At 45.1% G+C, this 26,804-nt stretch overlaps 3 protein-coding genes across 4 annotated transcripts; 1 reads left to right on the forward strand and 2 right to left on the reverse strand.

Annotated features, from left to right (window-relative positions):
• The first annotated feature begins 937 nt into the window (after positions 1-937).
• Positions 938-12,033, forward strand: esf1 (ESF1, nucleolar pre-rRNA processing protein, homolog (S. cerevisiae)). 2 transcript variants are annotated; one of them, XM_061830028.1, is made up of 13 exons: positions 938-1,050; positions 1,793-2,117; positions 3,416-3,657; positions 3,717-3,830; positions 4,906-5,015; positions 6,496-6,648; positions 7,194-7,308; positions 8,173-8,473; positions 8,719-8,861; positions 8,928-9,009; positions 10,234-10,325; positions 10,608-10,754; positions 10,844-12,033. In XM_061830028.1, the coding sequence occupies exons 2-13, from the start codon at positions 1,793-1,795 to the stop codon at positions 11,165-11,167; spliced, it is 2,148 nt and encodes a 715-aa protein (XP_061686012.1). In that variant the 5' UTR covers positions 938-1,050; the 3' UTR covers positions 11,168-12,033. The 2 variants fall into 2 exon arrangements, with proteins under 2 accessions (XP_061686012.1, XP_061686013.1); XM_061830029.1 differs by lacking the exon at positions 938-1,050 and adding an exon at positions 1,151-1,277.
• A 439-nt stretch (positions 12,034-12,472) lies between these two features.
• Positions 12,473-17,594, reverse strand: acaa1 (acetyl-CoA acyltransferase 1). The gene is made up of 12 exons (XM_061830030.1): positions 17,368-17,594; positions 16,626-16,719; positions 16,501-16,558; positions 16,346-16,425; positions 15,959-16,001; positions 15,765-15,863; positions 15,602-15,682; positions 14,940-15,130; positions 14,679-14,858; positions 14,418-14,473; positions 14,212-14,357; positions 12,473-14,128 (listed from the first exon to the last, which is right to left on the reverse strand). Exons 1-12 carry the CDS (start codon positions 17,533-17,535, stop codon positions 14,053-14,055), a joined length of 1,272 nt encoding a protein of 423 aa, XP_061686014.1. The 5' UTR covers positions 17,536-17,594; the 3' UTR covers positions 12,473-14,052.
• A 506-nt stretch (positions 17,595-18,100) lies between these two features.
• Positions 18,101-26,804, reverse strand: LOC133506496 (BTB/POZ domain-containing protein 3-like). Its single transcript, XM_061830706.1, has 6 exons — positions 26,619-26,804; positions 25,154-25,398; positions 23,778-23,868; positions 23,173-23,291; positions 20,744-21,152; positions 18,101-20,586 (listed from the first exon to the last, which is right to left on the reverse strand). The coding sequence occupies exons 2-6, from the start codon at positions 25,336-25,338 to the stop codon at positions 19,963-19,965; spliced, it is 1,428 nt and encodes a 475-aa protein (XP_061686690.1). The 5' UTR covers positions 25,339-25,398; positions 26,619-26,804; the 3' UTR covers positions 18,101-19,962.

A 26,804-nucleotide genomic window follows, 5' to 3' on the forward strand; every position in this document is an offset into this window, starting at 1 on the left:
TGGATTGACGGATGGATGGAATTTTGGAATTCATTATGGAACAATAATTCTATCACCTATTTAAGCTTATCTTATGAAGCGCTATTGTCTGAATTGTGCTTATTTGTCATTAGGTTATCATGGCCGCACCATGCTACCATGATGTGTTTTGCACATGTACATTAAATTAAAAAAAAACACATTCTAATAGATTTTTAAAACACAGGAACACATCCATCTATCCATTTTCTTTGCCGCTTATCCTCACAAGGGTTGCGGGGAGAGCCGGAGCCTATCCGAGCTATCAACAGGCAGGAGGCGGGGTACACCCTGAACTGGTTGCCAGCCAATCACAGAGCAGATGGAGACAAACAGCCGCACTCACAATCACACCTCGGGGCAATTTAGAGTGCCCAATTATTGTTGCATGTTTTGTGGGATGTGAGAGGAAACCGGAGTGCCCGTAGAAAACCCACCCGGGCATGACGAGAACGTGCAAACTCCACACAGGCGGGTCCGGGATTGAACCCGGGACCTCAGAACTGAGGCCACCGTGCCGCCCTCACAGGAACACATTTCGTTATTGATTTATGTTCTGTCATATTTTATAAATCGGTTTCTTATTTGTGTATGGAACAAATATGTGTTAAATTACAAAATACGGATCTATGGTTCTTTCATGTTTTTCGAGGAAACATAGCATCCCGTTGGTTGATTTACAAATGCAATGAAATGTAATTCGCGATATTCGTTTGAGGGAAGTTACATTTTCAACAGAGTAACTTGTATTTGTAACCAACTACATTTCATGAGTCACCTTCCCAACATTGTCTCGAGATGCTCCATGTACTGTATTTCCATTTGCCGGATAATTTTAACAATGCATTCCATGTAGTTATTATCATTAACATGTAGACTATACACTTCCCAGGGTTTTTCTCTATAGCTCGGGGGTTCCTTTTAGTCCTTTTTACTATCCGTAGTCACCGATCCAGATTCCGGAAGAGGCCGGGCGCGTTGCATGCTGGGAAAGCACGTGTGGCGTCGTTGTAGAGTTGTCGGCCCAACGAAGTAAGATTATATTTATTTATTTGATATTCTTTACATATTAACGTTTTACGGACGATCGAACGAGTTTGTTTCCAATGTCGCCGTTTCTGCATACACGCCGCCTTTTTGTTTTGTTTACCTCTAGGTTGCTGTGCATGCGCGAAGAACAACACTCACGTTTGTCATTATTTCAATGTTGAATATTTTCTATCAAGTTCTAAACAAGACAATCATTTGCCCAATTACAGGTGTGTTAAACTCGTATTTGTGACTGGCAGCATTATTCGTGCGATTCCCCATTAAACCCCTGAACTACACAGCAATGTTCCTAAAAAAATCAAAATACCTTTGTATTAAAGTAAAATATCATTGGTCCTTGATAGAGAAATTTTAACACAAGTAAAACGTTCCCTGGTTTGCAAGAATCGGAAAAGGACTGGAGATTTTACGCCAAATTTTCTGTAAAAATTTTCTGCCGAGAAATTGTAAATTATAAAAAAAAAAAATGTGTGACTGAAATTTTGAAGGACAATACATTTCTTATTAGTTGAGACTAAAGTGATGTTTAAACAGGGTATTCTCTTTGGGAATAGTATGTGGCATCAAAACTGCTGCAGATAGGAAGCTTTTAAGATGAGGAAAAGATATATATATATTTTTAGAAATAAATGATTTGGAAAAATGATTTATGAAAAAAATCTAAATGAAATAAAAATGAATATTCTCTACTATTACTGAAGTAACATGAGGACTTTATTGTCAGATGGCTACCATGTCGTCCAAAAAGAAGGTACAGGACCAAGCAGATGCGCCTGCGGACGAGCGTTTCTCCCGTGTCAAGCGAGACCCTCGTTTCTGGGAGATGCCCGAGCGCCAGCGGAAGATCAAGATCGACAAGCGCTTCACGTCCATGTTCCACGACGAGCGCTTCAAAGTCAAATACACGGTGGACAAGCGGGGGCGTCCCGTCGAGCACTCCACTGCCGAGGACCTCAGACGCTTCTACCAGATCTCCGAAGATGAAGATGAAAATGATCAAGATGATGAGGAGGAGGAGGAGGAAGAGGAGGAGAAGCAAGACAAGACAGGTGAGGAAGACGCAACGTTTATTGTTTTTCATATATAGAGTGGGAATGCATTCATTGCCATCATACTCTTGAGTCCGGACTCAAGAGTATGATGGCAATGAAGTCACTGCACTAAATCCATTTAGTGAGTACACACTTAGTGTTCCCCTTCAGATTTTGGCTTATTTTCAAATAATTTCATCAATAACAGCAAAGATATTCGTTAAAAAAAAAAATCCTTTTTTTAAATATATATGTCTTGATTTTCCATGGGTAAATGTACATACTATATACAAAAAGTGAACGGGTCATTTAAATAGACACAGTGCTCCATCTTGTGATCGGATTGGTCATCGTTTTTTTTTTTTAAGCTTGGTGATTGGCCGAAAAAAATCCAACTCATGCAAAGCCTACTTTAAATATATTTGAAGTTATTAAAACACATTTCTTCAAGTATTCTTTTGGGCCTCTTCTCACCCACTAGACACCAAAAAGTGAATATTTAAAACACCAAAATATTCAACCAAATCATATCCCACTATTTGAATCATGTGAAATATAAAACAAGTTTATTTAGCCTGTATACATTTAAAAAAAAAAATCTTATTTACAATGATACACTTGTTACACATTCTGCCAGGTTATGTAAATTTATGAGCATGGATGTAAATCCAGGTAGACTTGACACAAATGACTTGAAATACATCTGTGCTCGACTAAGCATATTTAGTCCACTGAGGCTATTATAGGCTGTTCAAATAATAAATCACAAAAAAAATGTGTGCTGATTTTTTATGTCTCAGTTTTGGGACAAAATGTTCTTTGTTAATGAGGCTACAGATCTCAGCTGCAAAGATGATTTGATTCATGTTTAATAGCTGGGATAGGCCGCAGCACTCCTGCGACCCTTGTGAGGATAAGCGGCTCGCAAAATGGACGTTTGGCGGAATTGTTGTGAAAAGGGTTTTATTTCAATCTAGTTTTTTTTTTGTAATAGCTTTCGTTGCCTTATAACATTGTGAATTAATGACAAAAACAATTTTAAGTTTCATGTTGTGCCAGCGATGTTTCAACTGCTTTCACTCAGCCTTGCTATAATTTTAATATTGTTATCAAAGTCTTTAAACACGTATAGTATCAAAGTAAAAAAAATTGGTATAATAACAACGCTAAGTGTATTAATGAACAGTAGAATGCCGGCATATTAAGTATATACAGAAATGCAGAGTACCACTAATATTATTGATCACGATGAATACATTTGGGGCTTTTTTGCATTTTTTTTGTGTGGATGTCAAACAAACATTTTGTCTGATCAGGCGATGACACGGAGGAGGTAGAAGAAGAGGATGACGAGTCACAAAATGAGGAGGACGAGGAGTCCGGTTCAGATTCCGAGGATGACAGCGGTCCCGACTTGGCTCGCGGCAAAGGCAACGTGGAGACCAGCTCGGACGAGGACGAGGACGGGGACGACGTGGACACCGCCCTGCGGCGTGAAGAAGCCGAGATCCAGCATGACTGGGGTGAACTCTGCAAGGACGCCGCACGCAGCGAGCAGGTCGGTGAAGCCCGAGCCAGCTCGGCTCTGCCGGAGGTCTGACCCGGCGCCTCTTCCAGGTCTGGCGGAGACTGGCCGTGTGCAACGTGGACTGGGACCGTCTGAAGGCCAAAGACCTGCTCGCCATCCTTAACTCGTTTAAGCCTGAAGGGGGCGCCGTGTTGTCCGTCAAGGTAAGGGGGCGGAGCTTGGGGAAAATGTAGCGGACAGCGGAAGTCTGATTTACAGACTGAATTGACCCCTCCGCACAGGGCACTTAACCACGCCTCCTGAAGTGACGTCACGCCACGATCGCTGACGTAAGACAAACAATTCATAAAAATGGCAAATACAATACAATACATTCTGAACTGAGACAGACTCGATGCTTCTGATTTCATTCAATCATTCACACGTAGCAATGTTATGCTAGCGCAGAACGTCTCATTCATTTATACGAGACGTGTATTAAAAATCAAATATAGGGCATATCTTCGTGCAAACACAGTCTGGTTAAGCTTCGGCCGCGAGCCGACAAGAAAGCGACACGTTTGTGCAGTCGGATCATCGCTAAATATCTCTCAACAAAGAATAAGTGTGTCAATCGTTCACACGTATCAATGTTATGCTAGCGAAGAACTTCGAATTCATTTATACGAGACACGTATTGAAAATCAAATATAAGGCATACCTTCGTGCAAACATATGTGTTCCGGTTGATATTAGATGGATTTAGTTGATGATGCGGTCTTCCACAAAGTTTGATCCATCGAAGGCATTTTTCGTACTGGGTCTTCGGTTTTGGAAAGGGTACGAATCAAACTCCACCAACTAGCCTTTCAAGATACCTGTCGTCACTATTACAAAGTCTGTGACTACACCTCTTAACCATATTTTTTGTTAAATAACCCAAATACGCGATAAAACACTAACAAAACGTATACTGGACCATGCAATGTTGTCAGAGAAAATGGCAAAATGGCGGGAGCAAAAAGGGGTGTGGTTTATGCAGATCTCTGGCCTCTGATTGGTCAGTGACACGGATTGCGCAACATCCACGGAGGGGTCAATTGCTTCTTAAACATGGAACATAAATTCAGAAGTTGGTAAATTGGATGGAATTTTGAAAAGCTCATTCCATATTCTCAAAAAAATTCCCCAGAACTGGCATTATTTTTCACATTTCTCTGACGTAGCGTTTCCGCATTCGTGGCTTTTATACTGACAGATGACATTGGTCAAATTTTTTTGTTTGTTTTTTCCCCGCAGATTTACCCGTCGGAGTTTGGCAAGGAGAGGCTCAGGATGGAGGAGTCGCAGGGACCGCTGGAGCTCAGGGCGCTGCCCGATGACTCTGAGGACGACACCGAAGACGACAGGTAACACTCTGATGATGTTGATGTTGATGATGATGATGATGATGGTGGTGGTGGTGAAACGAGAAAGTGCATTAAATTGCATTTTGGCCTTTAATTACTCAATAAGGCAAATGTGAGAGTTCAGATTCAACTTTCGGAACAAACCCGCAGTAGCTTCTTGGCGTAACATAACAGCATATTTTTACAGTGTTTCCAGAAATATGTAACAAACAGAATTTTATGCAGTACCTTTCAGAAAGATCTTTAAAAAAAAAGTAGAATTCTGAAGCAGTATCTTCTAAACATTATAGAGTAAAGCCTCGATTCTCGTACGCCCACGTTTTCAAACAAATCGATTTTGGAATGAAAATTTCGCGATTTTTTTATTTTATTTATTTTTTTTTGCTTTTGTTTTCGGACGAAAATTGTTACTCGAACGCCCCCGATAAAACCCGGAAAAAAACATATTGCGCGCGGTGCGTTTTGTCATTGCCAATTCGAACACCCCCCGAAAAAAAACCTAGAAATGACATAACGCACGCGGCGCATCCAGCGCATTTTTGTTATTCTAACGCAGCCTCTGTACACAGACGTCTCCCGGTAGTGACTGTTGTTTTTCTTCTTATCGAGGACGACCGTATTAACCCCCAATCATGGCGCCAAATAAGGCAAGTTGCTTGTTTAAAGTTATTCTGCAATTAATAAAACTTTACAAGGCTGGGGGCCGAGTCGCTGCAGATACGGCAATGCACTCCCAGGCTACCGTACTCTACTACTAAAGCATACATTTTAAGCAAAACATAAGTGTTTCTTAAATTGTTTTATTATATAAAGTATTTAAACTATACATGTATATCTACTATGCAGTTTATGATCAGGAAAAGCTAAAAAAAATGCTTGAAAAAGCCTAATTTTTTAGGCTTGGAACGCATTATTTCTTTTTCCATTCATTGTAATGGGAAACATCGATTCGGTTTTCGAACAAATCACTTCTCAAACCGTTTTCTGGAACGGGTTGCGGTCGAGAACCGAGGGATCACTGTACAGCAAAACAGCATTTCTACTGTAGATAATAGCTTTCAGAATATGTAGCAAAACAAATCTGATCTTTGAGATTGGAAATCGGTCCAGTATCATATAAAAAAAAATATCAGTTTGGATGGGACTGGATCTAAAATCTTTGATCTGACCACTCTCATAAAAGCCACTTTAGCACTTTTATCGAGCACTAAGGATGAAAGGGGAGGATGTTCCCCAAATATGGACAAAGCGGAGCCAAGACTGGGTCAAACAAAAGTAGCTCTCGGAGGGGGACTTTTTTGACAACCAATGTTTTTTTTTTTTGTTTTTTTTTAAATGACATTTTAAATTTACACTTCTTTACTAAATCCATGTGACAGAGTCGCTTGGAATACCCCAAAGTGGAAAAAATGGGAAATTGTCTTTGGCGGTGGTTATGTCACCGTAGCAATGTGACACAGCTGTGGCGTTTTGTTGCCAGGTTGTACCGAGAGAAGCGGCGCGACTACCAGTTCAAGCGTCTGAAGTACTACTACGCCGTGGCCGAGTGCGACACTGCCGCCACCGCCGCCAAAATCTACCAGGAGTGCGACGGCTATGAGTACGAGAGCAGCTGCTCCGTTATCGACCTCAGGTACTCGAGAAAGACGACGACGGCGCCAGACGACCGACAAACTGCACTCTCACCTGTTGCGTGAATGTGTGTCAGAGCTGCACAAATATGGGGAACATTTTTTTTAACTGCCAATTCATATCGCTATATAAAAAAATGAAACCCGTGAAAACGAGCACACATTTTTTCCTGCTCTGATTGTTTTAATCGTTTCTAATAGCTGCGATTGGCTGGCAAATCAGTTCAGGGTGTACCCCCGGGATAGGCTCCGACACTCCCGCGACCCTTGTGAGGATAAGCGGCTAAGAAAATGGATGGATGGATAGTTAATGCCACATGTTGTGCGCAGCTTAAATTGTACCTTTTGAAATAGTCGCAGCTTCCCAAGGTTATTCATTGCCACAACGGCGGCGCTAATTTCTGTTAGCATGTCTGTGGCATTTTGCATTACTGTATTTGAACATTAATATAGCGTAAGTTCATTTTGAATTTGTTTTACATGTCAGCGTTACAGTTTAAACTACAAATGAGAATGATAAACGGCCTCAAATTTGTGTGTTGCGCAGGTTCATTCCGGACGACATGACGTTCGAGGAGTCTCCCAAAGACGTCGCAACTGATGTCAACCTGACGACGTACACCCCAAAAGTTTTTACATCAGCAGCCAACGTCACCTCAAAGGTAGTTAATTAGTCATGTGACCAGCGAGCAAAGTTTATGACGCAGCATCGCGGGAAGTGTACCTTAGGCTGGTGTGACGGTCTGAGCGCTGCCGGTGCTGCGAAATCTCCTTGTGATTAACGCGCTTGCGCATGTATTTTGTAAACCTCCGGCCATTCTGAAACACCCCCATCCATGTTTTAACATGTGCCGTTCGACAACTTGTCGCCGAGTGTTCATGTTCGCTACGGACGTCTCAGAAAGACGAACACAGCGGACGTACATATGTGTATATCTTTTTTTTTTTTTTAATCAATTTTTGTGTTAAGGTTAGGTTATAACGTATGTTAGCTCCCTCTATGTAGAAGAAGGGGAACTATGAGACCGGGCGGATTTCCCAGTGAGCGCCTGCTACGTACCCAGATTTCCCCCGTTAGTAACGTGTCTCTTTCATCTCAAGGAGACTTTTCAGCACGGGGGAGCGCTCAGACCGTCACACCGGGTGATATTGCCTTCAAATAAAATATACTTACAGAAAACCTGAATGACTAGTTACAAATATTTCTTTTTGACAGATAAAATCTCCTTGATTCTAACCATATTTTAAAACAAATCTTAATAAATGAATACTTTTGAGGTCAAAGGTTTCTTCAATCTTGGTAAATCACTGCTATTGATTTTTTTTCGCTGTTGTTAGTCGCCTGTCGTTTTTTTGAAGACTGATCACCATACGGTAGCGGTTTTGAAACTTTTTACACAAAGTACCACCCAGAAGAAAATACTCAGCTCTTAAAGTACCAGCATCATGACCAGTACAGTAGCACAGTAGGCCTCGGTGTTCAGACAGACTTCATTCCTAAGAAACACACACTGCGATCCGATCAGGTGGAGCTGACCTGGGATGAGACGGACCAGGAGCGCGTGAGTGCCCTCAGCAAGAAGTTCAACAAAAGCGAGCTTCTGGACATGGACTTCAAGGCCTACCTGGCGTCCTCCAGCGAAGACGACGACGTCGTGGAAGACGACGAGGAGGAAGGAGGTGAGCGGGAGGATGAGAAGATGACGAGCAAGAGCCTGGACCAGATCGGGAAGTACAAGGAGCTGCTGCAAGGACTTCGAGACAAAGAGAAGAAACGGCAGCAGGAGGAGGACAAAAACATGGAGATGGAGGTCACATGGGTTCCTGGTAAGAGGACGAGTCCACAACGCAAAATGTCTCCATTTGCTACACTTCAGTCTGGTCCACTGCGCTCTTCGGTACCTTGTTGTCGTCTGGAAAGTTTCAAAGTGGTCGCGAATGCGTTGGCCCGACCGGCAGCTTAACGGTGGCCGATTTTCAGACGATGTCAGGGCGTCGTCGGTGTAGCGATGGTCTAATGATGCGAGACTAGCGGCGATGGCGGTGATGATCTTCGCGTTTGTGCCACGTAGGCCTGAGGGAGGTGACGGAGCAGCTGGTGAAGAAAAAGCTGGAGGAGAAGGAGCGGCAGCTGACGCCTTGGGAGGACTTCCTGCAGAAGAAGAAAGACAGGAAGAAGAACAAAAAGAAAAATTCAAAGAAACGCGACGACAAGGTTAGCGGCGGTAGAGTTGTTAGCGACAGAAAAACGAAAAAGCTCACGTGTGCTCTTCTGCTTCAGGGCGACGAGCTGAGCGACGACCAACTTCCTTCTGACGTCGACCTCGATGACCCCTTCTTCAAAGAGGAACTTGCGACCGTGGGTGAGGATTAGCTAGCGTGCGAATTTAGCATGTAAACGCCTCACTTGCATGTTAGCGGCTTGGGGTTACCGTCATGCGGGGGTGTCAAACTCACTTTTGTCGCGCGCCACGTTGTAGTTGCGGTTCGCCTCAGAGGGCCGTTATGACTGTGAAACCATAAAAATCGTTTATCGCCTCATTGTATGGACACGTGAAATTTATGAATTACTTTTGGAATCAGAAATCAAGGGTAATGGGGTTTTCAAGTGTTGATGGTTGGTAACGTAAAAACGCTTGCTATACCTCGACATTATGATGTGACAATTTGAAATTTTGGTACAGATTCACGGAAGTCGACATATATGATTTGCCTTCGCGGGCCACATAAAATCATGTGGCGGGCCGGATCTGGCCCCCGGGCCTTGAGTTTGACACCGGTGCCGTAATGTCTCACGTATATATGCACACACCCCGAAAAATTGAGGGTGTGTATTTTAAATATCAATCCATCCATTTTCTTCGCCGCTTATCCTCACGAGGGTCGCGGGGAGTGCTGGAGCCTATCCCAGCTGCCAACGGGCAGGAGGCGGGCTACACCCTGAACTGGTCGCCAGCCAATCGCAGGGCACACCGAGACAGACGACAGTCGCACCCACAATCACACCTAGGGGCAATTTAGAGTGTCCAATTAATGTTGCATGTTTTGGGGATGTGGGAGGAAACCGGAGTGCCCGGAGAGAAAACCCACGCAGGCACGGGGAGAACATGCAAACTCCACACAGGCGGGGCCGGGATTGAACCCGGGTCCTCAGAACTGTGAGGCCAACGCTTTACCAGTTGAGCCGCCGTGCCGCCCATATTATAATTATGTACAAGAAAACGGTTTTTGATTTCACATCATATTGGTGTATAGTGGAAAGGGTGTATTTCCATTTAGCAAGGTGCTTATCCTCAAGAGTATCACAGGAGTGCCAGAGCCTACCCCAGCTAATGAAATGTAATAACTTATATGTAATGTATCACTTATAGGGCCCGACCAATTAATCACAGATGATTCAATTGGCTGATATTCCTCCTTGCCAAATTCTTAGAATTTAGAAACATTTTAATTGTTATACACGAGAAATGTGTGTGTGTGTTCCTGCCAGGGTTACAATCGATTTTTTTTTTTCTATTATAGTTTTGATTTTGTTTTGCCTTTTGTTTTTCACTAACCATAATAATAATAATAATAATAATCCTCAGACATGAAGACCAAAAGCAAGGACAAGAAAAAGAATAAAAAGCATGAAGAAGAGCTCACGGCAGACGAACAACAACACACGGACAAACACAAGGTCTCACGCACGCACGCACACACACACACACACACACACTGCAAGGTATGCATAGTTGTTTATGTTTTATGTCTTTATATGTGCTTGCATTCATCTTCTTGTGTGTGTACTTTGTGTACTTGGCCCAATGTATTTACTGCTACGTTTGTACACGTGTGTACATGCACGCACGCTCTTGTACATTTCCATGTATGTTTGTGTGTGCTCAGTTGTACTGCTTATGCTTGTACATATTTGCACGTGTGAAGTTGTGAATGTGCTCACGTTTATGCGCACGCTCAGGCTGAGATGTCGCTGCTCATGGACGACGACGACGACAAGCACAAACACTTCAACTACGACAAGTTGGTGGAGCAGCAGAACCTGAGCAAGAAGAAGAAGAAGAAGATGATGAAGAATGGCGAGGGGCCCGACGAGGATCAATTCCAGGTCAGAGTTCGCGTCACAGTGTTAAAAAGATTCTCCACAGTGTCTCGGCACAACCGCGATGACGACGTGGTGGTACTTTCCGCTTTCAGGTGGACGTGTCCGACCCCCGCTTCCAGGCCGTGTTCACGTCGCACCTGTTCAACCTGGACCCGTCGCACCCGAGCTTCAAACGAACGCGGGCCACGCAGAGCATCCTGGACGAGAAACGGCGCCGGCGGCAAAACGAAGAGGAACAGCGGGATCCCGAGGGTAACGACGACGACGGCGGCGGCGCTCAGCCGGCACTCGAGAAACCCGCCGACCGGGACGCCGCCCCCGAGACGTCGATGGACGCTAGCTTGTCTTTGCTGATCAAGTCCATCAAGAGCAAGACTCACGACTTTCAAGCACGGAAGAAAGCAAAATTACTTTGAACATGGAACTTCGCTTCCTGGACGGACACACAAGTTGCACACTTTGACCTTTTCGAATGAAACGTCTCCGTTTCATCTTTTCCATAATTCAAGAACAATGGATTTCTAACTTTTGGCAAGTACCACCTAAAAAAAAAAAAAAAAATTGAAAATATCAGCCCTCCCAAATTTCGCCAACATACAATGTAGGTTCAAGTTTTCAACAATAACAAGGCAGTTTTATTCCTAAAAAAAATACATTAAATAACAGCTTGCCACTGTAACAACAACAATTTGAACATTAAAAAAAAAAAAACATACTAAAAAATGTAAGTGTACTAAAAAATATCAATCAAGTAAAACTCCACATGCCACTGGAGAGCCCGCATACCACACTTTGAGAATGGCTGTTATGGAACTAGGCAGAACAGTGGAGAAGCTGCTAAAGTGTTGGCCTTACAGTTCTGAGGACCCGGGTCCAATCCCGGCCCCACCTGTGTGGACTTTGCATGTTCTCCCCGTGCCTGTGTGGGTTTTCTCCGGGCACTCCGGTTTCCTCCCACATCCCCAAAACATGCAACATTAATTGGACACTCTAAATTGCCCCGAGGTGTGATTGTGAGTGCGGCTGTTGACTGTCTTTATGTGCCCTGCGATTGGCTGGCAACCAGTTTAGGGTGCACCCCTGCCTCCTGCCCATTAACCGCTGGGATAGGCTCCAGCACGCCACGTGACCCTCGTGAGGATAAGCGCCGAAGAAAATTAATGGATGGTTCTGAAACTTGACACAAACACCTAAAAAAAAAAAAAAAAAACTTGGCTTCACTAGTACCACCATCCAAGTGGTTGTTAAAATAGTCATCAAAGTTTTAATGCAAAGTACACAACACTGCGGTTGAATACAGGAAAATAAGCGATTCAATGTATTATAAATAAGTTTAATTTAAAAAATACCACAGTGTCTAAAAATGTTTTTAAAGCTTGAATGAAAATGAATTGAACTTTTAAGTAAAACGCACCTGAACTATACTTAAATGTATAATAAATAGTGGATTTAATTAAAAAAAAAAAAGTTTTAAGCTGCAATGTGAGCTTTTTTCTTTAGTGTACTACTAGTAGTACGATAGTACTAAACTTAAGAATTTTCTGTTCTGGAATATTCGGAAAGATGGTTAAAACTGCAGTGAATTAAAATTTATTCTTGTCTTTGTTGAAAAATTAGACTGACATGTTGGCATTCATTTTTTTTTTTACATATGAAAGAATAAAACCAAGGACGTGCACATTTGTTATGTCAACATGACATGGTTTTCCACACGCTGTACGCATAATGCAACAAACATCTTTTATTATGTACAGTAATTACATTTCATTTTATCAGTAAACATTTTCTTAATTCCATCTGGTTTGACATTTTAAGCGGAAACGTCAAATGGCCCACAGTTCTGAAGACACGGGTTCAATCCCGGCCCCACTTGTGTGGAGGTTGAATGTTCTCCCCGTGCCTACGTGGGTTTTCTCCGGGTACTCCGGTTTCGGCCCGCATCCCCAAAACATGCAACATTAATTGGACACTCTAAATTGCCCCTAGGTGTGATTGTGGGTGCGACTGTCGTCCGTCTCGGTGTGCCCTGTGATTGGCTGGCCACCAGTTCAGGGTGTACCTCGCCTCCTGCCCGTTGAGACCTGGGATAGGCTCCAGCACTCCCTGTGACCCTTGTGAGGATAAGCAGCAAAGAAAATGGATGGATGGATGGATCAAAGGGTCCTGCCGATGCATCCCTTCATGACTACTGTAACTTGGAATTGCAATGCAACTCCATTTTCAATCATCTTCCCATCCTTGCACATTTTTTTGTACATGTGTACGTAATTTATTCCTCTTCCGGCCCAATTATCCTCACTAGGGTGACGAGTGTGCTGGAGTCCATTGCAACAATCTCCGGGAAAGAAGCGGGGTACACCCTGAACTGGTCGCTGACCAATCGCAGGGCACGTCTAAACTACTATTCGGATTCATGTTGTTTACTGACACAAAAGCAGATGTTTGTCAATGTGTTATTTTGATTAAGAAAAGCTTTCTTGGAGGACTGCAGAAAACAGAATACCGTAATTTCCGGCCTATAAGCCGCGACTTTTTTCCGCACACGCTTTCAACCCTGCGGTTTATGCGGTGATGCGGCTAATTTGTGCGTTTTTTTTTTTTTTCATGGCCGCAAGGAGGGCACTCCAGTGGAAAATGTAAGAATGAGACCGGTGGAATATATGTGCCAAGGAAGTGACTTTTACCGGCCCTGTTACCGCGGCACTAGCGTTAGCGCTAGCACGTTGCTGCTGTGTTACTGCGTGTCTCAGTGATATTTATCGATAGGTTTTATTTTAACCGGCCCTGACAGCGTTAGCATTAGCTTTAGTGCAGTGTTAGCACTAGCGTTAGCACCGCACTAGCATTAAACTCTTTCTGTGTACCGTCTTTCTTTATAAATATTTCGTGTTTCAATGTGTGCAGTTGTAGCTTTTACACAGCTGCGGCCTATGCGTGTACCAAATGGTATTTCCTTTACAAATGTACTCTGTGAGGTTTGTAAGCAGGTGCGCTCTGTAGGCCAGGAAGTAAGGTATTCACCGTTGAGAGGCAGAAAGAGAATATGGGCGGTTGTAAGATCAATAGCGCTAAATGATTATCAAAATAGCTGTTCATTAATTTAATAAAAGCTCTAAATGTGATTATCTTAGATTTTTCTTTTTTAAATCCACGGGAGCAAAGTCAACTTTTCAACTTGTTGATGCCGGAGGGTAGAAGCTGTTTGAATCGATTTCAATCAATCAATCAATCATTCAACATGATCGATGGAGCGATCAGGACTGCGTGGTTCGTGTGTGCGACCACGCGGTCCCACGCTTCATCACGGGCCGGGATATTCGAAGACGGCGGCCGCTCCCATCCCGGTGCCGATGCACATGGACACCACACCGTAGGCCCTGCGTACACACACACACACACACACGCGCGCGCGCGCACAGTCACACAACAGAAACACACACGACGCGCAGACACGACGCACCTCCTGTGTTGTCGTCTGAGGTGGTGCAACATGGTGACCAGCTGGCGGGCGCCCGTGCAGCCCAGCGGGTGACCCAGAGCGATGGCTCCCCCGTTGGGGTTTACCTTCTCCGGGGGGATCCCCAACTTCTCCACGCAGTACACCGCCTGCTCGAAACCGAAATGTTACGCGAGGAAGCGAGAAGAAGAAGGCGCCGTGACGCTCACCTGACTGGCGAACGCCTCGTTGATCTCGAACACGTCGATGTCGTCCACGCTCAGTCCTGCACGCGCACAACACGCAAGGTGACAAAATAAATGTTTGGACTTTGCACACCGTACGCCGTTACCGTGATTCCCGGCCTACAGAGCGCACCTGCCGATAAGACTCGGTACACAGAAAGAGTTTAACGCTAGCACGGTCACGCTAACGCTAACAAAAAAGTCACGGTTTGTAAGCCGGGAATTACGGTAAGTCTTTAGTCGTACCGGCCTTGCGTAGCGCCTCTGGGATGGCGACGGCGGGCCCGATCCCCATGATGTCCGGCGGCACCCCCACCACGGCGCTGGCCCGCAGGACTCCAAGGACCGGCAAGCCCAGCGCCTCCACGGCAGAGCGGCGGCCCAGCAGCACGGCGGCCGCCCCGTCGCTGACTTGACTCGAGTTACCTGCCCACCAAGTAAATTATTTTTAGCATTAGCATTAGCAACCGGCGACCACGAGCGGCGGGCGTTCTGGAGGCGACCGACCGGCCGTGGTGGCGCCGTCGGGCTTGAAGGCTGGCGGGAGTTTGGCCAGCCCTGCCAGCGTGGTTGCGGGCCGGAAGCCGTCGTCCTTGGCGACCGTCACCTGCCGCTCCTCGCCGTCCTTGTCCACAATCTTGGCCACAACGGGCACCATCTCGTCGTCGAACGCGCCCGACGCCTGTGCCCGCGACGCCCTGAGATGCAACAAACACAAACCATTCATGACTAATTTTTTCATTGCTTCCACAATTTTTCATGCCTTTTGAGTTTGTATTCACTTTTTTGCCCATATAATGATGAATGTAGCAATCAACTGCAGGAGCATTTGTGTATCCATCCATCCAGCCATTTTCTTTGCTGCTTATCCTTGTGAGGGTCACGGGAGTGATGGAGCCTATCCCAGCTGTCAAGGGGCAGGAGGCGGGGCACACCCTAAACTGGTTGCCAGCCAATCGGAGGGCAGCCACACTCAAAATCACACCCATGGGCAATTTAGAGTGTCCAATTAATGTTGCATGTTTTTGGGATGTGGGAGGAAACCGGAGTGCCCGGAAAAAACATGCAAACGCCACACAGGCGAGGCCGGGATTGAACCTGGGACCTCAGAACTTTACCACCGTGCCGCCCACATCAAATCCAGTTGATAAAAAAATAGTAGCGATTACTTTTGGTGAGACGTCAACGCGAAGGCATCCTGCTTCTCCCTGGAGATCCCGAATCTCTCTGCGACGTTTTCTGACGTCATGCTGCAAACACACACACACACGCGCACACTCAGTATGATGTCACGGGAGGATGTGTGCGCGTGGAGGGTGTGTGCCCTCTGACCCCATGGGGATGATGCAATCTCTGGCCTTGTCGTTGTCCACCAGCCTGGAGCTCAAATCTCCGGGATTCCCGATGGAGCGCAGGGACATGCTCTCCACGCTGACACACACACACACACACACACGCGCTCAGTGTTAGCCGTCATGATTGGGTGAAGCCGGGGGGCGTCGTCGAGGGTGGCCAAACCACAGTACCCGCAGGCGAGGCCGAGGTCCACGGAGCCGCTCCGGATCTCCCCTGCACACGCACAAATAAAGTGTTGCCTTGAGATACAAATTGAATTGGTTCCGTGACCCATAGTTGTATCTCAAATCATCTTTCCCTATTGAAATAAATGTGCTATTAATCTGTTCCACCCCCCCAAAGGGTTATAGATAGATAGATAGATAGATAGATAGATAGATAGATAGATAGATAGATAGATAGATAGATAGATAGATAGATAGATAGATAGATAGATAGATAGATAGATAGATAGATAGATAGATAGATAGATAGATAGATAGATATAAAAGGCGATCTTATTACATGTAATCGGTCGACCCGCAAAACTGTGTGTGTGTGTGTGTGTTAGTGCGGACCTGCGATGTTGAGCACGGCCTGCAGTCCGGACGAGCACTGCCTGTTGACAGTGTAGACGGGAACCGAGTCGGGGAAGCCGCTGGAAGGAAGCCGGAGCCGTTAGTGACATCATCAAACCGCGTTGGCGACGCGAGCCGAGCCGAGGCCTCCTGACCTGAGGAACTGAGCCACCCGCGCCATCAAGGCTCCGGCCCCGGGCTGGAGCACGTTTCCTGCGGAAGCGATCGACTTTATTGAGCGGTGTGATTGATTGACGGGCACGAGTCACGCGGGGCTCACCCACGCACACGTCGCCCAGCAGGTCAGGAGACAAACCCACGTCCTTCAGTACAGCGCTCATTACGGCGCTCAGCAGCTCGTCGGGCGTCGTGTCCTGAAGCGCACAAAAACAACTTACAATTATGGGCGTGGCCAGGGGGTGGAGTCAGGTTGGCCCTTTGGTCCACTAACATGTCCAAAACAAAATACAGTAGCTTAGGATGCCAAAGTGGTCATCAAAAAAATGAGAATGAAAAATGCCACACTTGGGAATTACAGTAGTGTGACTTTTAGAACCATTATTTGAGCAAAGGAGTTTAATAAAATGTGCTTGTATCCATTTTTGAAGAACAAGAGTGATGTGCACACTTGTGCGAAGAAGAAATGAGGGCAGCTGGCGTTTGAGGGGAGGATGCGGAAGCTAAACTGTGGCGGGAGGAAGCCAAGGGGAAAAGATGAGTAAAAGTAAAAGAGTTGAACAGCACTTCCTACTTTTACGAGAAAATAGCTGTCAGTATCAAATAGAATCAGATTAGAATTTAAATAGATGGACGTATTTAAGTTAAATCGGGAGTGTGAATACTTTTTAAAAAAGTTATTGTTTTTAATGTTTTATTCATTATTTTTTTAGGGACCATAGGTGGTCTGCCGCCAAACGTCACAGTCATTTGCGTTGTGTAAATTAAAAGGTCGGAAATAAACAACGTTAAAAGACGCATTGGGACATTTAAAGGTATACTTATTTTGTTGTTTATTTATTTACCTTGAAAGCTCCTCGCTTGGCCTTCCCAATGGGGGTCCTGAGGCCGTGTACCACCACCACGTCGTCCGGCCCAGCCGCCGACGCCGCGCACTCGTTGGCCCACACGGTCCCCTTTTCCTCCGGGAACGGCGGACGCAAATGTCCCGAAATAATTTTAAGCCTGTGCATGACGGCGAAAAGGCGCGAGGGGGAAAAAAAAACAGCTGTTCGTTTAGGGGGGCGTTACTTCCGGGTTCATATGTTTGTCCCGGAAGTGACGAAAGGAGCAACCCCCGCATATATTCGCGGTACGGAATTTTTTAAAATTGTTTTTGGAAGGGAGTTAGTGAGTGAGAAAATTTCATTTGGACAAAATAATGGCTTGCCACTCTCTCGTGGTTTATTTATGTTACAGGGAACGTCCCTAAAAGAAAAAGTTTATATTTTTCCATAGTACCACAAGATGTCAGCAAAAGGATACTTTTGTCTAATTTAACTCAACTATACCGCTAATAACCTTTGTCAAAATGAAGGTTCTCCATTTACTTCAACATAGTTCCTTGGTGGCAACCTGTGACAAGACATTTGCAAACCTTTTTTTTTTTTTTTAAGGCCTGAGAACAAAGCTGGTGAAAGTTTTTCTGTGAATGGATTATTCCCCCTGCAAATAGATGAATTTGTAAATATGCCAGAATTCACTGTATAAAAACAAAAATACACCAAAAGATAATTGTATAAACATCCATACAGACAGTCAACGTGATATAATGTATTTATTATGATTGAGACCACATCTGGATTCAGAAATTTGGATCGGAAGTGGAGGACAAAAAGTTTCCAACTATCTCGTTAGCTTTTTCTTTGTCAATAAAAGTAAGAATAAACAGCTATATAAATATACAAATACTCAATACAATAGAATGCTTTTATTTAGATTTAAGGCCACTTCCGCCATCGCACACATTCAGCAAAGATGTGAAAAAACTTGGTCGGACACAGAAAACTACTGACACAAACGCGTGACCACGCACTTGACAAAAACAAGAAATGTCGCCTCGTTGGGGTTTCAGAGGCAGCGTTTTTGTGTCTGATTATTTTTAAGGCAAAAAAAAAACAGTTTCTGGATGATTGTTCACAGAGAACAACACAAAGCAAAAGATGACAAGATCAAAACTTTTTTTTCTTCTTTTGAGTCATTCCCTCACTTCAGAAGTTTGTGAAGAAACGTGAAAAAAAAATTCACATCTTCTGTGGTGGAGATGATGAAGAATTCAGGAGAGGCTTCTTGTTTGCTTTGAAGGTGATAGAAAGCACAAACTTATGAAAGCCATCTTGAGCATTTATTGCATACCTTCAGGTCCATTTAGGTAAAAGAATGCGCTTTTTGCCCACTAGTAAGACAATTTGTTTGCAGCTATAACCATTACAGCATTTATTACACAACCAACTAGTATGGTGAATTGTCTTACTAGTGAGGACAAAACGCATACTAGTACATAGAGCGTAAGGGGACATTGGAAAAATGCTCAAACAGATTTAGCTTTAGAGCATTTTTTCAATATCATATATTAGTATGCTTGATTACTTATATGCCTGGGGCTTATGTTGTACAGTTCGAAATTTTCCGCTTCATCTATCTCCAAGCAAAATGACTGCATTCTTAAAAAAAAAAAAAAAATCACTTCAAAACATACAAAATATTACGCAAAATGATGCGAGCAGTCATTAAAGCAAATTCATACACAAGTATCTAATTAGTCTCTTGTCCTGTCTTGTCCTTCACATCTGGATTTTCGTTTAGCTGCCACTTCTTTATGTGGTTCACTTTCCTGTAAATAGATCAATAACTGTAGCGACATGGCCAGCCCAGTTAATTTCATCCATCTATTTTCCTAACGCCTATCCTCACTAGTATCGTGGGCGTGCTGGTGCTGAGTTCAAAAGACTTAGGACGAGAGGTGGGCTACACCCTGAACTGGTCGCTAGCTAGTCACTGGGAATATACACAGGCCAAGCATTTGCGCCTTCTATGCGTCTTCAATTAAGCTACCATCCATGTTTTTGGGACTTGACTTGACATTAGCCACTATGAAGGACAAATTGTGAAATTATATTCTACAAGTGTTGTCCATGCTAGCGAGGATAAAAGCACAAACAGTAGAGCCTCTGTTCGCGACCACAATCCGTTCTCGAAGGCGGCTTGAAAACCGATTTCTTCGAAAACCAAATCAACCGCCGCGCGAGTTGTTATTTCCGTTTTTTTTTTTTGAGGGATTCGTTGAAATTGACAATAACAAAGCACATCGTGGGTGGGTCAGCCGACCCACGACGCGCACGTTATGTTATTTCCGTTTTGGGGTTTTTTTTCGGCGGGCTGGGAATCCACAACAAAGCGCGTCGTGTGTCAGCTGGTGTGTTCGCGCGGGTTCTGTTATTTACGGGTTTGGGTGGGGTGTTCGAGTACCGATTTTTGTTCGAAAACGGAAGCAGAAAAATCTCGAAATTTGTTCGAGAACAGGGATGTTGGAGAACTGAGGCTGTACTGTACTAGTACGAATAAATGTAATAAATGCTCAAAGGGCTTTCCATATGATCCACAATGACTGCGTTGGCACCTCAGGCGTAGAAAATGAGTTCTGGTATCTGACCACCTTGCACGCCGGTTCCGTTGGTGCTGTCTGAGGAGCACTGGAACTGGAAGGTGACCTTACCGCACTGCACCTCGGTCATGCCTTCCTGTCCGAAGTAACTGAGCTCGTTTCCGTCGAGAACCACGCTGGCCGTGTAGAAGGCGTCGGGCTCTATCTGGACCGGGTGCTCGAACCACACGGCGAAGGTGGAGCTGGAGCCGTCCGAGAAGTACTTGATGACACGCTGCGCCACGGCCGCGCCCTGACGCTTTAACTCCATCTTGGCCCCGTATTCAGCGGAGCCGCAGCTGGACCCATAAAGGCCGAAGCCGGCCACGAAGACGCGCTTGTCCACGGCGAACTGGATGCTGTCGCAGCGGCCGCGGTAGCGCCACTGGTTGCTGCGGTAGGCGCACGACTGGAATCGATGGCAGCGCTGCGGTGCGAGGCCTTGGCGGGGCTTGCTGCAGAACAGCAGCTCGGGCTTGTTGGCCGCCGTGTACCACAAGAAGATGTCGTTGGTCTCATTCAGCGTCAGCACACCGGACTGCGCCGCCCCGTTGGCGAAGTCCTCCAGAGCCATGGCGGGGATGCGGATCAGGTAGATGGCCTGGTTTCCACACACACAGCAACACTTAGTTACACATTGTCCTAGTTCAGACTACCTACTGTAATATATGTATTTCTTTTTTTGGTGTCAATTTTACAGTTAACTTCAACTGGGAGTGACATTTGTAATTGTTGTTTTTTTTTAACCAGAACCAGACCTTGCCAAGCACCAGCCTCTTGTTCTCAATGGTAGGCCTCAAGTCCCGGCGCTGGCACTCGGCCTCGGCCCAGCTGAGCGCCGCCTCGAACACCACCATCTCCTTGGCGTTGAGCGTCTCGCGGCGCAGGATGCTCTCCAGCGTGTGCACGTCGATGTCGCAGAAGCCCTCGGAGCGCAGGGCCAGCTCGGCCTGAGCGTCGATCACCTCCCAGCAGCGCTGCGTCAGGTCGGGCTCTTCGAACAGGCAGCTCTGAGACAGGAGCACGCAGGCGTTCTTGGCGCTCAGGCTCGTCTCCAGGAAGTTGACGCAGGCGCGCGCCAGGTGCGGCACGATGTACTTCTTGGCGGCGTATAGTGTGGCCAGAACTGTGTCGGCACACAGTTCAATCTCGTCACAGTAGATGTACCTGGAGGGAAGAACACGACTTAGTGTGGAAAGCCTTTATTCCGTATCTTTGGGTTCAACTCAGTACTAAGGTCCATATAGTAGTAGGGTTGGAAATTGAGGGGTCTCGCACACTGTGTCAATCAAGCTGGGACCACCACTGTGCACACCTTTTTTTTTTTTTTGCTGCTTGCTGAGTGCTGACAAACTTAACACTTTTTAAGTCGTGATGACCAACCTAGTCCAACTGGCAAATTTGCGTCAGTTTCGGGACATACACTGGATTTATGTATTGACATGGGCTTTTGTTTTGGACCAAATAATAATTTTTCACCATAATTTCAGGCACTGTGAACCCTGCGACATATTTAAACAATTGTGACTAAAATTGTTTTTTTTTTTTTTGCTAGCGCCTGTGAGTTTAAAAGTACAACAATGAAATTTAATGGATTTTTTTTCCTTCCCATTTTGTCTCTCACAAGTGAGGTATGCCACTTTGCCACTGGCCCCGGTGTCAACTGCAAACTTGAGAGGGTGCGGAAAGTGACCTCACATTTAATGGTGGGGGGGAGCTACTTTGCTTTCGCCATGACCACGAAAGTACCGTTACGATTGCGAAACTATTTGATGTTGAAATTGTGACGCTATGGAGAAATGTACCGTAATTTCCGGCCAAGAGAGCACACCTGGTTATAAGCCTCACCCAGTACAATTTTAAAGGAAATACCATTTGGTACATACATACGCCGCAGGTGTGTAAAAACCGGAAGTGCCCACATTGAAACACGAGATATTTTCAAAGAAAAACGGTACACAGAAGGTTTAACGCTAGTGCCGCCGCACAAACAAGGCAGGTTAAAAAAAAAACAGCACTCAAATTCACTGAGACATAGCAATAACACGCTAGCATAGCGCTAAAAGGGCCAGACCAATGTAATGGTCTGAGTCCTCTCCCGTGCTGAAAAGTCTCCTTGTGATGAATGCGCATGCGTTACTAACAGGGGAATTCTGGATACATAGCGAATGCTTTCTGGGAAATCCCCCAATCTCATAGTTCCCCTTCTTCTACATAGAAGGAGCTAACTTAAGTTATATCCTAACCCTAACCTAACCTTAAAACAAAAGTTGATGAAACGATATACATGTACATGTACGTTCGCTGTGTTCGTCTTTCTGAGACGTCAATAGCGAACATGAACACTCGGCGACAAGTTGTCGAATGGCACATGTTGCAGCATGGATGGGGATGTTTCAGACTGGCCGGAAGTTTAGAAAATACACGCGCATGCGCAATAATCACAAAGAGACTTTTCCGCAACGGAAGCGGTCAGACCGTTAAAAGTCACTTCCTCGGCACATATATTCCACCGGTCTCACGCTTATCTTTTCCGCTCAAGTGCCCCCTTGCGGCTGTTAAAATAAATGCACAATTTACCCGCATCACTGCATAAACCGCAGGGCTAACCCTAGCGCGGCACTAACGCTAAGACTAACGCAGCGTTAACATGGCCGGCTGGACAGGGCTTGTTTAAAAAAAAAAAAAAACTTCCTGGTAAAAAAAAATCACTGAGACATGCCAGTAACAGCAGCAACACGCAAGCACAGTGCTAACACTAGCGCAGCACTAACATGGCCGGTAAAACTCACTTCCTCGGCGCATATATTCCGGTCACTCTTTCTTTTTCCGATTGAGTGCCCCCTTGCGGCCGTTAGAGAAAATCCACAAATTAGCTGCATCACCGCATAAACCGCAGGATTGAAAGCACGTGAAAAAAAGTTGCGGCTTGTAGACTGAAATTACGGTACTTAAACTAGTAGCCTTGCTAGTATTCGGCACTGCTGTGTTACGTTGCAAGCATGTCACCTGCTGAGCGCAGGTCGAGACCTCTCGCTCTTGTTTACTAGTCTTCCCAATTATTCCTCCAATTATGGATAAAAGAGGGTACTTGTATGGACCTTCAGATGGATAACAGGATATGTACATAATACTCAGATGGCTTTTCATAAAGCAGAGCGGACTTGTTAGCTCAAGCTGCACTCACTTGAGCATGGCGAGGAAGGACGGCGGCTCCACGTCGGGGATGCGGATCTCGTCCTGATCCTCGGCCAGCTCGCCGTAGAACATGGCGTGGAACACAGAGCTTCCCACGGCCAGGACGTACTGGAGAGACAAGCGGACCGGCTTGGTTTGGCATCACGTTCGCGACACTCAGCTTTGTCAAACTTTTTGGGGCCAGGAATTCCTTACAGAGGGGCCATTATTCAAAGCCCACCCCCAACCCAGTCCAAATGCCAATTAATCATAAAATGAAGACCAAAGATAATTGTTTTTTGTTGGGTTTTTTTTTTTTTTTGGGTGTGAATGGTGATATGGGGGCACGGTGGCTCAGCTGGTAAAGCACAGTTCTGAGTACCCGGGTTCAATCCTGGCCCCGCCTGTATGTGGAGTTTGCATGCTCTCCCCATGCCTGCATGGGTTTTCCCCAGGCACTCCGTTTTCTTCCCACATCCCAAAGACATGCAACTTTAATTGAACACTCTAAATTGCCCCTAGGTGTGATTATGCGTTGACAGCTGGGATAGGCTCCAGCACTCCCCGCGACCCTCGTGAGGATCAGTGGCAAAGAAAATGGATGGATGATGATACCTTGTGGCCCGGAATCCGCTGTGTCCCTCCTGGTGGTCCCACCACAAAGTAGATATCTGCCATCATTTCGTTGTTAAACATGACTGAGTTCCTGCAAAAAATGGAAAAAAATACAATGATTTGGACCATTAGTTTTATTCCTGTTATTGTTACGGTAGAAAGAAAACCCAATTATCATCAATATACGACAACAAAAAAAAGTGACTCCATGTATGAGCCGGAGTGGAGATGTTACACCGCTAACTGCTATGTTTATAGCACAGACATATGCTATATATATTGTATTTTAAAATTCTTATTTGAACATAAATTAGGTCATCTGCAAGGCTCTGAAGGATAGAGAAATAAAATGTTCTTCATGCAGAAAAACATTTAGACTGCTCAAGTATATGTTGATGTACAAATTTAAGATGAATATTAAATTGGCTTCATTTCTTTGCAGTATTTTTCAGTTTATTAATTAGATAACTGTCAGGTTTTCTTCCTAATGAATACAAGGTGTAGTAGCGGATCACCTGTTGTTGCAGATTGTTACGTGTGCTTCTCGATTCTGCTGGGATTGCCACCAGGTCCGTGACCCGCAGCACATCAACGCGAAAATAAAAAAATTAAAAAAAAAAAGATAAGACATTGACTAATCTGATTAAGAAAAAAAAATGTCGCTTCTACGTAAGCATCGCAATAGAGAATGTCCGCTCCAGAGGTGGGTAGAGTAGCCCGGTAAATTCTACTCAAGTAAGAGTACCCTTTCTTAAAAGTAGTCCTCCACAAAAATAACTTGAGTAAAAAGAACAGTGAAATAATTACTCAAGTACTGAGTGAACTGAGTAATGTGTTGTTGTTTTTTTTTGTTACCACAGCATGAACATCAACAATAAAAATAAAATGTGACATGTCTAATATTGTCATGAGTGTGTGTGTTTGTGTGGTACGACTCACTGAGAAAGTTGGTCACACCAGCACTACTGGTGGAAAAGTTAGTGTAGAGCCCTGCTTTATTCTAGTATTTTTTTTCATGTTTTACTGGCTGGTAAAGCGTTGGCCTCACAGTTGTGAGGTCCCAGGTTCGATCCCGGCCCCGCCTCTGTAGAGTTTCCATGTTCTCCCTGTACCTGCGCGGGTTTCCTCCGGGCACTCCGGTTTCCTCTCACATCCCGAAAACATGCAACATTAATTGGACCCTCTAAATTGCCACAAAGTGTGATTGTGAGTGTGGCTGTTTGTCTCGATGTGCCCTGTGATTGGCTGGCAACCAATTCAGGGTGTACCCTGCCGACTACCCGTTGACAGCTGAGATAGGCTCCAGCACTCCCCGTGACCCTCGTGAGGATCAGCGGCAAAGATAATGGATGGATGGATAGGGAAGAGGGACCCACCTCTCCCGGATGGTGGGGTACAGGCCTTGCCAAGTGCAGCCGGCCTGCCTGGAGGTGCTGTTGTTGTTGCTCAGGTTCTGTTGGTCGTGCGCGTGCTGGTACTGTTGGTTCTGCTCCTGCTGTTGCTGCTCCTGCTCCAAGGCGGACGGAAGAAGCTTCTTGGTGGGAAACAACTCCGCGGCCATTCTCTGGCAGTCACACCGTCGACCGTTCACTGCTCATGGCAGCCGCCAGCCTGTACGCACCTACACACGAGTCACAAACATCCTGGTAATACCCAACTAGTGGGGAAAGCTAGTAAATACCCAGAACGTTTATAGCCTAGGAAATTATAGTCAAAGGAAATTGAAGATGAAACACATATTTGGGGAATGTGGGAGTTTCCCCACACAAGCACGGGAACCCGAAAGGACACCAACCACACCAAAGTTTCCAGGGCGAGTCACTTGCCCTACTGGAACACCCTAAAACTGGCAACCAAGAGGATGCTAGGAGGGACCCACGACTGCCTCCCAGGCCAACCACCACTCCAGCCAGTCACCCGACACGCCCCCGACCTACAGGAGAGCGAGGAGCACCCCCGACCCAATAGCCCCTATCGCAGTGGTTGGTCCCTTCCCAGCCAGAGGGTGGGCAAGTGGCGCATGCCAAATGGAGAGGAGAACAAATCGGGATGCCCAAATGGGGACCATAAGGGGAGCAGAAATTTGTACATTTTCACCCATTTTAAATATTCATATCATTCTTACAATTTACCAACGTTAAATGATACTTGTATAACAAAAGATATAATAATGCTGGTCGATTAACTTGGCCGATATTCGACATTTTAACACATACTGGCATTATTTTTTTAATCCGACGGCTGATGAGAATTTAAAAGTTGTTAAACTTCAAATATTAATTTATTTAAACATTCCAGATAACTTTATAAGCGATGCTGTTGGCCTGGGAAACTATCAGTGCTAATTAAATACATTTTTAAAAACATTGTCTAAATTGAATACATTGAAACTCGGCTTTAACAAATATTTGCCAGAAAATGGATGAATTTCCACCGGTTTCAAAGACTCAACTTTTTCTACATTTGTCAAGGGAAATGACAATTGTATCACTTTTAAAAATGTAACAGTCGGGCAATGTTATTCTTATTAAAATTAATTCATCTTTGAAACGTGTCACCCAGACATATCTAAGCCAAAAGCCAACTCAGCGCATGCTAAGCTAACGTTAGCAAAACACAGAGATACACATCCAGCAATTTTGACGTCATGACATTTAAAGAACGCAGTTGCGAGTTCGAGCCCAAAGGAAGAACGCTCGAATCTAACAAGAAAAACTGAAGCAATGTTGAAGGCATCCGTGTTTTGTTTTTCGGCACTGTTAGCTTAGTTCAGGCTAACTAGCGACGGAGCTCCAACGGATCAAATTGTCAATGATTTGTCGTGACAATGATTTGACTTACTTTCAAGTTTTGCACGTGTTCATAACGCGGTGATGGCGGCAAGTCGATTGAATGTTTTAAAAAGTTGTCAAAGATTCACATTTATTGTTTACAGCAGAAAAGCAAGAAGTGGGCTGAGTTGCCGTCTTCTTCTACTGCTGTTCAACAAAGCTTAATGACACGCCAGCGCCTCATAGTGGAGAGAAG

The sequence above is a fragment of the Syngnathoides biaculeatus genome, chromosome 9 (assembly GCF_019802595.1).
Source record: "Syngnathoides biaculeatus isolate LvHL_M chromosome 9, ASM1980259v1, whole genome shotgun sequence".
In the NCBI taxonomy this organism is placed as follows: domain Eukaryota; kingdom Metazoa; phylum Chordata; class Actinopteri; order Syngnathiformes; family Syngnathidae; genus Syngnathoides; species Syngnathoides biaculeatus.